The following is a 14,443-nucleotide window of genomic DNA, read 5'->3' as shown; positions in this document are numbered from 1 at the left end:
AGAAAAAGAATGAGTTCATAGACAGTTTATGCTGGTGACTAGGTTGACCACTGAAACTCCAAATATATCTCTCCCCCACCCTTATGCCTTTTCTCTTCCCAAATTAACGTGTTTACTACTACTACTTCAAGAGCACGAACACAGAAGCACAGTTGCGCGCACAAGTGCGCAGACTTTATTGTTTCAAGCCAAATGGTTTTTGGCAGCGAACGTCTTGCGTCGATTCGTTCGAGTAACGACAGCTTAAACAATATGGCAGCTAGCAGCCACCACGAAATTCTCTCATAAAACTGGGGGCTGTCGAACCATATGCCCCGCGAGACCCCTCGTCGCCAGTGTCAACGGATCCTGGTCGTCACTGCCACTCCGGCGTGCCGGTGGCCTCGTCCAGGACGTCACTGCGCCGTCAGCACCAACATTCGCACTCGCATTCGTAGACGCACTTTTACCGGCATCTTCACTCTCACCCCCATTTTTACGGGCAGCCCGCTGGTCACTGGCATCGAAGAAGCCGCACCGTACCGCTGGATTCATGGGCGAGGCCACGGGACACGTAAATGCGGTGGCGAACTCGCGGAAGTTCTTCAGCGGCAGTGTGCAGGACAGCTGTTGTCGCTCGCTGGGCCCGCGCGCGCAGGACGCTTCGCAGAAGGCGACGAAGAAGGCCAGATCCTCTGACAGGCCAAGGAAAATGCGCCGCCTCTGATGCGTCCGCGTACCCTGGTCGGCGATAGAGCGCGACGCGTTGAAGGCCCCGTACGCTATCTCGATGGCAGCGACTCCCTCGAAGGCCTGCACACCTCCTTCGGCTCCACTGGCGGCAGTCGCTGGGCACGCTGTCCTCCGCTCGTAGTCCCGGTACGAGGACTTTCCCCACCAAAGACCGGAGGTGGAACCGCGACCGTCCAGGAGGACGCCTCGTGGGTCGAACGCCCGGGCCAGGGCAACGGCGTAGTGGGCTCCGAGGCCTCCCATGTTCACAGCGAGGCCCACTCCCTCCACGAACAGCGGGCTGCGCAGCGCGTGCAGCGAGACAGCCAGCTCGTTTCGGTAATAGTGGTAGCGGAACAGGGCCCGCGGCGGCTGCAAGTCTCCAGGGTAGAAGGCGTCGGCCACATCCCACTGCCTGCCAAGGAGCGCTCGGCGAGCCGACAACGCGTCCAGCCAGTACCGCAACACAGCACCGTCCTCTCTGGGCTCAGGGAAGTTCTCCAATATGGCGGCCACCTCCGATGCATTGAGGTAGGAGTCGGAAGGCCAGAGGGAGGTGTTCATGCGGCGCAGCTTGTCGACGGCGGCCGCTCGGCTCTCAGCGTGGATCCAAGATGTCTTCAGGAAGAAGTTGATGGCCGTCTGAGTGATGGTCATCAGAATGGCGTCCACTGAGGAGAGCCAGTGAAGCGGGTAGGTAGTGTTTATGTAGCCGGAGAGGTGGGTTACTCCGAACGCTCTGTGTGTGACCCAGAAACAGTCGGCGCTCCGCATATCTTCCATCTCGTACGCCGTGGGTCGACCCGGAAGTGCCGAGTCGGCCATCCATCCGATCATCTGCACCAGCGACCATGCCAGCTGGTGTAGCACCACCTCAGCAGGAAGCGAACTCAGCAGATAGTCGACTGCCTGCAGCAGCTTCACGCTCGTGGCGATGACGCGGTCAGCCTCGGTCACTCTGAGAGCTTTGTTGAGCTGCCAGTTGAGGAGAGTGTCCCACTGGGCGGCGGCCAGGCGAGGAGTGGCCAAATTCTGCATCTGCTTCAGCGGGAAGGCCAGTTCGTTCTGGCCACCAGACACCGAGCCGCACAGGGCACCGACGATCGTTGACTCATAACGGCGCAGCTCCTTCATTTCCTTGTCGCTCATGGCCGCGAAGCTTCTCGCACGAAGGGCGTCGTGAAAGCGACGCACGCGTGCTTTGTACACTCCCCGCGTTACCATGGTGTCCAGAGCCCGCTTCCAATCGTAGGACACGATGCCGGACCCCACGCGCACCTGCCGTTGGTTGCAGCCCGGTATGGGTGAGACACGAACCGAGAACCACAGGCCCAGGTTCCAGTTGATGTCCAGGTCCAGGAGTACGTCCAGAGGCTGCGCGGGCGCCGTAGTGCGCTCAGGCCAGGACAGTGACCGGTCGGCAAGGAACTCGGTCAGCAAAGCGGCATCCTTGGTACTGCTACCACTGTGCAGGCAGACCTGGTGCGCCCGCTCAGCTCGGTTAATGCGCAGTACCGGACGGGAATCGGGCAAAAGGACTTTCCCGGTTGGCAGCACCATTTTGTTTGAGGCGTCGTTCACGGCCTCCAGGTACCGGATGGCGTCTTGCTGGGCCACGGCCAGGAGGTCTCGGAAGACGGTCTCTGACTTGGCTGCGCGAGGATGCCAAGCGCCACACGCGAAGCGGTAAAAGTCGCCGCACGGGGCCGTGCTCCGGTTCAGGGAGTCCTTGAGGCGACGGAAGTGCGCCATGCAGAGCTTGGAGTTGCAGGTGTTCCACGAGCTGCGTCCCATGCCAAAGACGCCGCTTCCTTCGGAGCCTCTCTGATGACGCAGCACAGACAGGCCGATGGTGATGGCGCTGAGCGTCAGTGCTACTCCCAGTAATGATGACAGCAGGTGACCTAGAGCCACCGCCCTTTGGCGCCGGTCTAGTCCTCCGCTCGTCGTCGAAGGCGCCTTGCAGCCTTCGCCAGCCATTCGAGACCACATTCTTTGTGCCCACCACTCGTGACGACGTGGAACAGCCAGCTGTCCTTTCATGGCTCCTCGGGGCTTCGAATCGCACGTGTGATCTGCTCGTGTGCGCGTGGCGTCCCTCGTGCTGCCGAACGAAGCGCTTGCATCTCGTGCCGGTTCCGCTTCTTTCTTTCCTGTTCCTCACGTGGTACGCTCACATTTGCTGCATTGATATGTCATACGATGTGTTGATAATCAACCGACCGTGGCCATACATTTGTTCTTTTATGCAAAGCGTGTTGGTGAACCACAGCACGGTTTTCTTGATGATTTTGGGACCGGGTTTCGCAGAACGCGATATCCATCGGTGTTCCATCTGAATCCGCCGCGTTGGCTCAGTGGTTAGAACGCTCGGCTACTGAGCCGGGTTCGAACCCGACCGTGGTGGCCGCGTTTCGATGGAGGCGAAACGCTAAGGCGCCCGTGTGCTGTGCGATGTCAGTGCACGTTAAAGATCCCCAGGTGGTCGAAATTATTCCGGAGCCCTCCACTACGGCACCCCTTTCTTCCTTTCTTCTTTCACTCCCTCCCTCATCACTTCCCATACGGCGCGGATCAGGTGTCCAACGATATATGAGACAGATACTGCGCCATTTCCTTCCCCAAAAACAAATTATTATTATTATTTGTCCACTTTCGGAAGCGACCTGGGACAATGCCAAAATTGGCTTGGCCCACCCCTGGAAATTCAAAAATGAAGTGACCCACGTTCGAAAAGTATCTGAGACACTCCAAAAAAGGGTTTTGCCCAACACCAAAATTCGGGTGACCTAGCCTGCTTTCGCAGAATATGTCGTGCGTAGGAATGCTAAACCACCAGCCATATTTGTTTACTCCTTCGGAGAGTACATGTGTGAAGTGCTTTCGCCCAACGCCAACCGCAAGCTCATCGACTTCGGTCTATTGCCTCCGAACCACGTCAGGCACGAATAGCAAACAACGAGTTTTAAGTGTGCACTAAGCATTTTCCTCAGCCATTTCTTGCGTTTTATTAAACCCCATGCCTACTTGGCACTGTATCAGATAATAAATGTGGAATCTGTCATAAAATTCTCCCATTGGCTAGAATAACGGACGTCACCGGACCGAATGATTCTCATTGGCTGGAGACAAGTGGCGTCATTCGAAGCTGGTGCCTCAATTGGCCTGCGATAGTTACGTCCGTGCTCACTCAGTCCCCTTGCTAAAGCAAAATTCACCGGTACACGCCGTAACACACAGAGCGAATATCCAAACACTACAAAGAACACCAGGGAAAGTTCCGCTATCTTCTTTCTGAGGAAGGGGAACATTTGTGGAGCTGTGAATTTGTAAGCTAGGTATTTAAGGTAGCTTCTAACAGGGAGCATTCGCGGAGCTGTAGAACGCGCATGCGCACCCACAGGCTCAACACGCTGCTGCGTCACATGCGTGACTTCGCAACGGCGTTCGAGTGATCGCCTACCAGCGCGATCGACCTGCAGCCGCCAGAATACTGCGTGCCGTGGCCGTACACGGAGCGTTACATCATACGGCCCACCGGCGCGTTCTCCACGACCGCCGGAGACGTCACCGCTGCGACCACGTGATCTGTGCCAGGCAGCGCCCTGTGGTCACCAATTGCAGTGGCTATTGGAGCAATACTGTCAATTTCGTACATGAAATTAGGTTTCGCTTTGAGGAATCACTTGCCAAGCTAAATAATTTAACATCACAGAATAGAAAGATCAGAAAACCTAACTAACCCTGAAATGATATAATATAAAATTTTGTTAAGTAATACAGAGCTCCCATGCTTTTGGTCCCCCGTGTTAAAAATGTAAAGGGCCCTGAAACAACTTTAGAGGAAAGTAAGCTCGCTCAGTGGCTACATCCTGTTCTCATTAACATCTCAGCCATATAATACACATCTGAAGTGGACATACAACCTACAACCGCGCGGGAAAGTTGGCGAGCCCTTTCCAGTGACATTTTGAAACACTAGCCCTCCTCCGTGTCGCACGTCTGCGTATGTCCGTTAAGAGCTGGCTGTTGGTTAGATTTATCCAGACGTCATGGTGCTAACGGCAGAGTCCAGTCAGCAGCGTCCCTCCGGTGGGCCAGGAAGCTCTGCCATCCGGGCAATTCCCGCGCGCGTCGGCAGCCCGCGGTGGGGCCAAGTGGGTGGGACCGGTGTAAATAATAAGAATAATAATTGGCTGTTGGGGAAGGGAAATGGTGCAGTGTCTGTCTAACATCTCGGCGGAGTCCTGGGCTGCGCCGTGGGGGAGGGGATGAAGGAGGGACTGAGAGAAGAGGTGCCGTAGTGGAGGGCTCCGGAATGGTTTCGGCCACCTAAGGATCTTAGACGTGCGCTGGCGTCGCACAGCACACGGGCGCCTTGGCGTTACGCCTCCTTCGAAACGCGGCCGCCGCGGTGGGGTTCGAACTCGGGAGCTCCGGATCAGTGGTGGTGGTGGAAACATTATTGCCAAATACAGAGGGGGGCAAGCCCCCTAACATGGCACGAGGCAGCCCTTAGGGGGCTGCCCTTACAGGGAAAAGGACAGCCCTTGGAGGGCTATCCGCTTCAGGGTGTCGGTAATTATCCGGCGCTGGTCAGCAGCAGCGGAGCTGGCCAGGAGAGTCTCCCTGTATGACTCCGCCATGGTTGGGCATGGATGGTGTGGGAAGGTAGGACATGTGAGGAGGACATGAAGGAAGTCCCTCGGTTTCCAGCAGAGCTTACAAGAAATAATGAATTGATCGTGGTAGCCGGCATGAAGGAGAATAAGGTAAGGAGCAGTTCGGGTCTGGAGTCGGCACCAGTGGGAGGCCTGGATTCACTAGCCCAGCGCCCTAACCACTGAGCTACTGGGGCAAGTCGAAAATGAAACTAAAATTGAAAATCTGTTTGAGGAAAGGAAAACAAAATTGAAAATTGGTTTTGAGGAAATGAAATGACGCAGTAACTGTCTCACATCTCGGTGGACACCCGAACCGCGCCATAAGAGAAGGGATTAAGGAGGCAGTGGAAGAAAGGGAGAGGTGCCGTAGTGGAGGTCTCGGTAATGATTCAGACGACCTCGGGATCTTTTAACCTGCACTGACATCGCGCAGCACGCGGGCGCCTTATGCGTTTAACCTCCCCTGAAACGCGACCTGAAATGGTACGAAACACGTATATGGCTTAATATAACCCTAATTATTATAGGCCCCAGCTACTGTTACCTGGCAACATCAGGCAGTATTCTCAACCTAAAACCAAGACTCTTGATACATGAAACAGTGCGTGTGGTGTGGGTGCTACGCCACGATGTGCCAAGTCGCCTGGGGCTATGAAAAAAGCCCTTTACTACACAAGATAACTAGCCCTTGTTTAGAGCAATAGGAGCCCTCCTGACTGAGAAAAAGAATGAGTTCATAGACAGTTTATGCTGGTGACTAGGTTGACCACTGAAACTCCAAATATATCTCTCCCCCACCCTTATGCCTTTTCTCTTCCCAAATTAACGTGTTTACTACTACTACTTCAAGAGCACGAACACAGAAGCACAGTTGCGCGCACAAGTGCGCAGACTTTATTGTTTCAAGCCAAATGGTTTTTGCAGCGAACGTCTTGCGTCGATTCGTTCGAGCAACGACAGCTTAAACAATATGGCAGCTAGCAGCCACCACAAAATTCTCTCATAAAACTGGGGGCTGTCGAACCATATGCCCCGCGAGACCCGTCGTCGCCAGTGTCAACGGATCCTGGTCGTCACTGCCACTCCGGCGTGCCGGTGGCCTCGTCCAGGACGTCACTGCGCCGTCAGCACCAACATTCGCACTCGCATTCGTAGACGCACTTTTACCGGCATCTTCACTCTCACCCCCATTTTTACGGGCAGCCCGCTGGTCACTGGCCTCGAAGAAGCCGCACCGTAGCGCTGGATTCATGGGCGAGGCCACGGGACACGTAAATGCGGTGGCGAACTCGCGGAAGTTCTTCAGCGGCAGTGTGCAGGACAGCTGTTGTCGCTCGCTGGGCCCGCGCGCGCAGGACGCTTGGCAGAAGGCGACGAAGAAGCCCTGATCCTCTGACAGGCCAAGGAAAATGCGCCGCCTCTGATGCGTCCGCGTACCCTGGTCGGCGATAGAGCGCGACGCGTTGAAGGCCCCGTACGCTATCTCGATGGCAGCGACTCCCTCGAAGGCCTGCACACCTCCTTCGGCTCCACTGGCGGCAGTCGCTGGGCACGCTGTCCTCCGCTCGTAGTCCCGGTACGAGGACTTTCCCCACCAAAGACCGGAGGTGGAACCGCGACCGTCCAGGAGGACGCCTCGTGGGTCGAACGCCCGGGCCAGGGCAACGGCGTAGTGGGCTCCGAGGCCTCCCATGTTCACAGCGAGGCCCACTCCCTCCACGAACAGCGGGCTGCGCAGCGCGTGCAGTTAGACAGCCAGCTCGTTTAGGTAATAGTGGTAGCGGAACAGGGCCCGCGGCGGCTGCAAGTCTCCAGGGTAGAAGGCGTCGGCCACATCCCACTGCCTGCCAAGGAGCGCTCGGCGAGCCGACAACGCGTCCAACCAGTACCGCAGCACAGCACCGTCCTCTCTGGGCTCAGGGAAGTTCTCCAATATGGCGGCCACCTCCGATGCATTGAGGTAGGAGTCGGAAGGCCAGAGGGAGGTGTTCATGCGGCGCAGCTTGTCGACGGCGGCCGCTCGGCTCTCAGCGTGGATCCAAGATGTCTTCAGGAAGAAGTTGATGGCCGTCTGAGTGATGGTCATCAGAATGGCGTCCACTGAGGAGCGCCAGTGAAGCGGGTAGGTAGTGTTTATGTAGCCGGAGAGGTGGGTTACTCCGAACGCTCTGTGTGTGACCCAGAAACAGTCGGCGCTCCGCATATCTTCCATCTCGTACGCCGTGGGTCGACCCGGAAGTGCCGAGTCGGCCATCCATCCGATCATCTGCACCAGCGACCATGCCAGGTGGTGTAGCACCACCTCAGCAGGAAGCGAACTCAGCAGATAGTCGACTGCCTGCAGCAGCTTCACGCTCGTGGCGATGACGCGGTCAGCCTCGGTCACTCTGAGAGCTTTGTTGAGCTGCCAGTTGAGGAGAGTGTCCCACAGGGCGGCGGCCAGGCGAGGAGTGGCCAAATTCTGCATCTGCTTCAGCGGGAAGGCCAGTTCGTTCTGGCCACCAGACACCGAGCCGCACTGGGCACCGACGATCGTTGACTCATAACGGCGCAGCTCCTTCATTTCCTTGTCGCTCATGGCCGCGAAGCTTCTCGCACGAAGGGCGTCGTGAAAGCGACACACGCGTGCTTTGTACACTCCCCGCGTTACCATGGTGTCCAGAGCCCGCTTCCAATCGTAGGACACGATGCCGGACCCCACGCGCACCTGCCGTTGGTTGCAGCCCGGTATGGGTGAGACACGAACCGAGAACCACAGGCCCAGGTTCCAGTTGATGTCCAGGTCCAGGAGTACGTCCAGAGGCTGCGCGGGCGCCGTAGTGCGCTCAGGCCAGGACAGTGACCGGTCGGCAAGGAACTCGGTCAGCAAAGCGGCATCCTTGGTACTGCTACCACTGTGCAGGCAGACCTGGTGCGCCCGCTCAGCTCGGTTAATGCGCAGTACCGGAGGGGAATCGGGCAAAAGGACTTTCCCGGTTGGCAGCACCATTTTGTTTGAGGCGTCGTTCACGGCCTCCAGGTACCGGATGGCGTCTTGCTGGGCCACGGCCAGGAGGTCTCGGAAGACGGTCTCTGACTTGGCTGCGCGAGGATGCCAAGCGCCACACGCGAAGCGGTAAAAGTCGCCGCACGGGGCCGTGCTCCGGTTCAGGGAGTCCTTGAGGCGACGGAAGTGCGCCATGCAGAGCTTGGAGTTGCAAGTGTTCCACGAGCTGCGTCCCATGCCAAAGACGCCGCTTCCTTCGGAGCCTCTCTGATGACGGAGCACAGACAGGCCGATGGTGATGGCGCTGAGCGTCAGTGCTACTCCCAGTAATGATGACAGCAGGTGACCTAGAGCCACCGCCCTTTGGCGCCGGTCTAGTCCTCCGCTCGTCGTCGAAGGCGCCTTGCAGCCTTCGCCAGCCATTCGAGACCACATTCTTTGTGCCCACCACTCGTGACGACGTGGAACAGCCAGCTGTCCGTTCATGGCTCCTCGGGGCTTCGAATCGCACGTGTGATCTGCTCGTGTGCGCGTGGCGTCCCTCGTGCTGCCGAACGAAGCGCTTGCATCTCGTGCCGGTTCCGCTTCTTTCTTTCCTGTTCCTCACGTGGTACGCTCACATTTGCTGCATTGATATGTCATACGATGCGTTGATAATCAACCGACCGTGGCCATACATTTGTTCTTTTATGCAAAGCGTGTTGGTGAACCACAGCACGGTTTTCTTGATGATTTTGGGACCGGGTTTCGCAGAACGCGATATCCATCGGTGTTCCATCTGAATCCGCCGCGTTGGCTCAGTGGTTAGAACGCTCGGCTACTGAGCCGGGTTCGAACCCGACCGTGGTGGTCGCGTTTCGATGGAGGCGAAACGCTAAGGCGCCCGTGTGCTGTGCGATGTCAGTGCACGTTAAAGATCCCCAGGTGGTCGAAATTATTCCGGAGCCCTCCACTACGGCACCCCTTTCTTCCTTTCTTCTTTCACTCCCTCCCTCATCACTTCCCATACGGCGCGGATCAGGTGTCCAACGATATATGAGACAGATACTGCGCCATTTCCTTCCCCAAAAACAAATTATTATTATTATTTGTCCACTTTCGGAACCGACCTGGGACAATGCCAAAATTGGCTTGGCCCACCCCTGGAAATTCAAAAATGAAGTGACCCACGTTCGAAAAGTATCTGAGACACTCCAAAAAAGGGTTTTGCCCAACATCAAAATTCGGGTGACCTAGCCTGCTTTCGCAGAATATGTCGTGCGTAGGAATGCTAAACCACCAGCCATATTTGTTTACTCCTTCGGAGAGTACATGTGTGAAGTGCTTTCGCCCAACGCCAACCGCAAGCTCATCGACTTCGGTCTATTGCCTCCGAACCACGTCAGGCACGAATAGCAAACAACGAGTTTTAAGTGTGCACTAAGCATTTTCCTCAGCCATTTCTTGCGTTTTATTAAACCCCATGCCTACTTGGCACTGTATCAGATAATAAATGTGGCATCTGTCATAAAATTCTCCCATTGGCTAGAATAACGGACGTCACCGGACCGAATGATTCTCTTTGGCTGGAGACAAGTGGCGTCATTCGAAGCTGGTGCCTCAATTGGCCTGCGATAGTTACGTCCGTGCTCACTCAGTCCCCTTGCTAAAGCAAAATTCACCGGTACACGCCGTAACACACAGAGCGAATATCCAAACACTACAAAGAACACCAGGGAAAGTTCCGCTATCTTCTTTCTGAGGAAGAGGAACATTTGTGGAGCTGTGAATTTGTAAGCTAGGTATTTAAGGTAGCTTCTAACAGGGAGCATTCGCGGAGCTGTAGAACGCGCATGCGCACCCACAGGCTCAACACGCTGCTGCGTCACAAGCGTGACTTCGCAACGGCGTTCGAGTGCCCGCCTACCAGCGCGATTGACCTGCAGCCGCCAGAATACTGCGTGCCGTGGCCGTACACGGAGCGTTACATCATACGGCCCACCGGCGCGTTCTCCACGACCGCCGGAGACGTCACCGCTGCGACCACGTGATCTGTGCCAGGCAGCGCCCTGTGGTCACCAATTGCAGTGGCTATTGGAGCAATACTGTCAATTTCGTACATGAAATTAGGTTTCGCTTTGAGGAATTACTTGCCAAGATAAATAATTTAACATCACAGAACAGAAAGATCAGAAAACCTAACTAACCCTGAAATGATATAATATAAAATTTTGTTAAGTAATACAGAGCTCCCATGCTTTTGGTCCCCCGTGTTAAAAATGTAAAGGGCCCTGAAACAACTTTAGAGGAAAGTAAGCTCGCTCAGTGGCTACATCCTGTTCCCATTAACATCTCAGCCATATAATACACATCTGAAGTGGACATACAACCTACAACCGCGCGGGAAAGTTGGCGAGCCCTTTCCAGTGACATTTTGAAACACTAGCCCTCCTCCGTGTCGCACGTCTGCGTATGTCCGTTAAGAGCTGGCTGTTGGTTAGATTTATCCAGACGTCATGGTGCTAACGGCAGAGTCCAGTCAGCAGCGTCCCTCCGGTGGGCCAGGAAGCTCTGCCATCCGGGCAATTCCCGCGCGCGTCGGCAGCCCGCGGTGGGGCCAAGTGGGTGGGACCGGTGTAAATAATAAGAATAATAATTGGCTGTTGGGGAAGGGAAATGGTGCAGTGTCTGTCTAACATCTCGGCGGAGTCCTGGGCCGCGCCGTGGGGGAGGGGATGAAGGAGGGACTGAGAGAAGAGGTGCCGTAGTGGAGGGCTCCGGAATGGTTTCGGCCACCTAAGGATCTTAGACGTGCGCTGGCGTCGCACAGCACACGGGCGCCTTGGCGTTACGCCTCCTTCGAAACGCGGCCGCCGCGGTGGGGTTCGAACTCGGGAGCTCCGGATCAGTGGTGGTGGTGGAAACATTATTGCCAAATACAGAGGGGGGCAAGCCCCCTAACATGGCACGAGGCAGCCCTTAGGGGGCTGCCCTTACAGGGAAAAGGACAGCCCTTGGAGGGCTATCCGCTTCAGGGTGTCGGTAATTATCCGGCGCTGGTCAGCAGCAGCGGAGCTGGCCAGGAGAGTCTCCCTGTATGACTCCGCCATGGTTGGGCATGGATGGTGTGGGAAGGTAGGACATGTGAGGATTACATGAAGGAAGTCCCTCGGTTTCCCGCAGAGCTTACAAGAAATAATGAATTGATCGGGGTAGCCGGCATGAAGGAGAATAAGGTAAGGAGCAGTTCGGGTCTGGAGTCGGCACCAGTGGGAGGCCTGGATTCACTAGCCCAGCGCCCTAACCTCTGAGCTACTGGGGCAAGTCCAAAATGAAACTAAAATTGAAAATCTGTTTGAGGAAAGGAAAACAAAATTGAAAATTGGTTTTGAGGAAATGAAATGACGCAGTAACTGTCTCACATCTCGGTGGACACCCGAACCGCGCCATAAGAGAATGGATTAAGGAGGCAGTGGAAGAAAGGGAGAGGTGCCGTAGTGGAGGTCTCGGTAATGATTCAGACGACCTGGGGATCTTTTAACCTGCACTGACATCGCGCAGCACGCGGGCGCCTTATGCGTTTAACCTCCCCTGAAACGCGACCTGAAATGGTACGAAACACGTATATGGCTTAATATAACCCTAATTAATATAGGCCCCAGCTACTGTTACCTGGCAACATCAGGCAGTATTCTCAACCTAAAACCAAGACTCTTGATACATGAAACAGTGCGTGTGGTGTGGGTGCTACGCCACGATGTGCCAAGTCGCCTGGGGCTATGAAAAAAGCCCTTTACTACACAAGATAACTAGCCCTTGTTTAGAGCAATAGGAGCCCTCCTGACTGAGAAAAAGAATGAGTTCATAGACAGTTTATGCTGGTGACTAGGTTGACCACTGAAACTCCAAATATATCTCTCCCCCACCCTTATGCCTTTTCTCTTCCCAAATTAACGTGTTTACTACTATACTTCTAGAGCACGAACACAGAAGCACAGTTGCGCGCACAAGTGCGCAGACTTTATTGTTTCAAGCCAAATGGTTTTTGGCAGCGAACGTCTTGCGTCGATTCGTTCGAGCAACGACAGCTTAAACAATATGGCAGCTAGCAGCCACCACAAAATTCTCTCATAAAACTGGGGGCTGTCGAACCATATGCCCCGCGAGACCCGTCGTAGCCAGTGTCAACGGATCCTGGTCGTCACTGCCACTCCGGCGTGCCGGTGGCCTCGTCCAGGACGTCACTGCGCCGTCAGCACCAACATTCGCACTCGCATTCGTAGACGCACTTTTACCGGCATCTTCACTCTCACCCCCATTTTTACGGGCAGCCCGCTGGTCACTGGCCTCGAAGAAGCCGCACCGTAGCGCTGGATTCATGGGCGAGGCCACGGGACACGTAAATGCGGTGGCGAACTCGCGGAAGTTCTTCAGCGGCAGTGTGCAGGACAGCTGTTGTCGCTCGCTGGGCCCGCGCGCGCAGGACGCTTCGCAGAAGGCGACGAAGAAGGCCTGATCCTCTGACAGGCCAAGCAAAATGCGCCGCCTCTGATGCGTCCGCGTACCCTGGTCGGCGATAGAGCGCGACGCGTTGAAGGCCCCGTACGCTATCTCGATGGCAGCGACTCCCTCGAAGGCCTGCACACCTCCTTCGGCTCCACTGGCGGCAGTCGCTGGGCACGCAGTCCTCCGCTCGTAGTCCCGGTACGAGGACTTTCCCCACCAAAGACCGGAGGTGGAACCGCGACCGTCCAGGAGGACGCCTCGTGGGTCGAACGCCCGGGCCAGGGCGACGGCGTAGTGGGCTCCGAGGCCTCCCATGTTCACAGCGAGGCCCACTCCCTCCACGAATAGCGGGCTGCGCAGCGCGTGCAGCGAGACAGCCAGCTCGTTTAGGTAATAGTGGTGGCTGCAAGTCTCCAGGGTAGAAGGCGTCGGCCACATCCCACTGCCTGCCAAGGAGCGCTCGGCGAGCCGACAACGCGTCCAGCCAGTACCGCAACACAGCACCGTCCTCTCTGGGCTCAGGGAAGTTCTCCAATATGGCGGCCACCTCCGATGCATTGAGGTAGGAGTCGGAAGGCCAGAGGGAGGTGTTCATGCGGCGCAGCTTGTCGACGGCGGCCGCTCGGCTCTCAGCGTGGATCCAAGATGTCTTCAGGAAGAAGCTGATGGCCGTCTGAGTGATGGTCATCAGAATGGCGTCCACTGAGGAGAGCCAGTGAAGCGGGTAGGTAGTGTTTATGTAGCCGGAGAGGTGGGTTACTCCGAACGCTCTGTGTGTGACCCAGAAACAGTCGGCGCTCCGCATATCTTCCATCTCGGACGCCATGGGTCGACCCGGAAGTGCCGAGTCGGCCATCCATCCGATCATCTGCACCAGCGACCATGCCAGCTGGTGTAGCACCACCTCAGCAGGAAGCGAACTCAGCAGATAGTCGACTGCCTGCAGCAGCTTCACGCTCGTGGCGATGACGCGGTCAGCCTCGGTCACTCTGAGAGCTTTGTTGAGCTGCCAGTTGAGGAGAGTGTCCCACTGGGCGGCGGCCAGGCGAGGAGTGGCCAAATTCTGCATCTGCTTCAGCGGGAAGGCCAGTTCGTTCTGGCCACCAGACACCGAGCCGCACAGGGCACCGACGATCGTTGACTCATAACGGCGCAGCTCCTTCATTTCCTTGTCGCTCATGGCCGCGAAGCTTCTCGCACGAAGGGCGTCGTGAAAGCGACGCACGCGTGCTTTGTACACTCCCCGCGTTACCATGGTGTCCAGAGCCCGCTTCCAATCGTAGGACACGATGCCGGACCCCACGCGCACCTGCCGTTGGTTGCAGCCCGGTATGGGTGAGACACGAACCGAGAACCACAGGCCCAGGTTCCAGTTGATGTCCAGGTCCAGGAGTACGTCCAGAGGCTGCGCGGGCGCCGTAGTGCGCTCAGGCCAGGACAGTGACCGGTCGGCAAGGAACTCGGTCAGCAAAGCGGCATCCTTGGTACTGCTACCACTGTGCAGGCAGACCTGGTGCGCCCGCTCAGCTCGGTTAATGCGCAGTACCGGACGGGAATCGGGCAAAAGGACTTTCCCGGTTGGCAGCACCATTTTGTT

At 56.4% G+C, this 14,443-nt stretch overlaps 2 protein-coding genes across 2 annotated transcripts; both read right to left on the bottom strand.

Annotated features, from left to right (window-relative positions):
• Positions 1-282: 282 nt before the first annotated feature.
• On the bottom strand, positions 283-2,691 carry LOC144112562 (endothelin-converting enzyme 2-like). The gene has a single exon (XM_077645371.1). It carries the CDS (start codon positions 2,689-2,691, stop codon positions 283-285), a length of 2,409 nt encoding a protein of 802 aa, XP_077501497.1.
• Positions 2,692-7,122: 4,431 nt separating this feature from the next.
• LOC144112561 (neprilysin-1-like) lies at positions 7,123-8,784 on the bottom strand. Its single transcript, XM_077645370.1, has one exon. The coding sequence runs from the start codon at positions 8,782-8,784 to the stop codon at positions 7,123-7,125; it is 1,662 nt and encodes a 553-aa protein (XP_077501496.1).
• Between the last annotated feature and the right edge of the window lie 5,659 nt (positions 8,785-14,443).

This window comes from Amblyomma americanum, unplaced genomic scaffold (assembly GCF_052857255.1).
Source record: "Amblyomma americanum isolate KBUSLIRL-KWMA unplaced genomic scaffold, ASM5285725v1 scaffold_414, whole genome shotgun sequence".
Classification (NCBI taxonomy): Eukaryota; Metazoa; Arthropoda; class Arachnida; order Ixodida; family Ixodidae; genus Amblyomma; species Amblyomma americanum.
This window is presented reverse-complemented; position numbering and strand designations above follow the sequence as displayed.

Bases quoted from the DNA above. Each gene is read 5' to 3' on its own strand.
- LOC144112561 (XM_077645370.1), bottom strand. From the start codon at position 8,784: ATGGCTGGCGAAGGCTGCAAGGCGCCTTCGACGACGAGCGGAGGACTA.
- LOC144112562 (XM_077645371.1), bottom strand. From the start codon at position 2,691: ATGGCTGGCGAAGGCTGCAAGGCGCCTTCGACGACGAGCGGAGGACTA.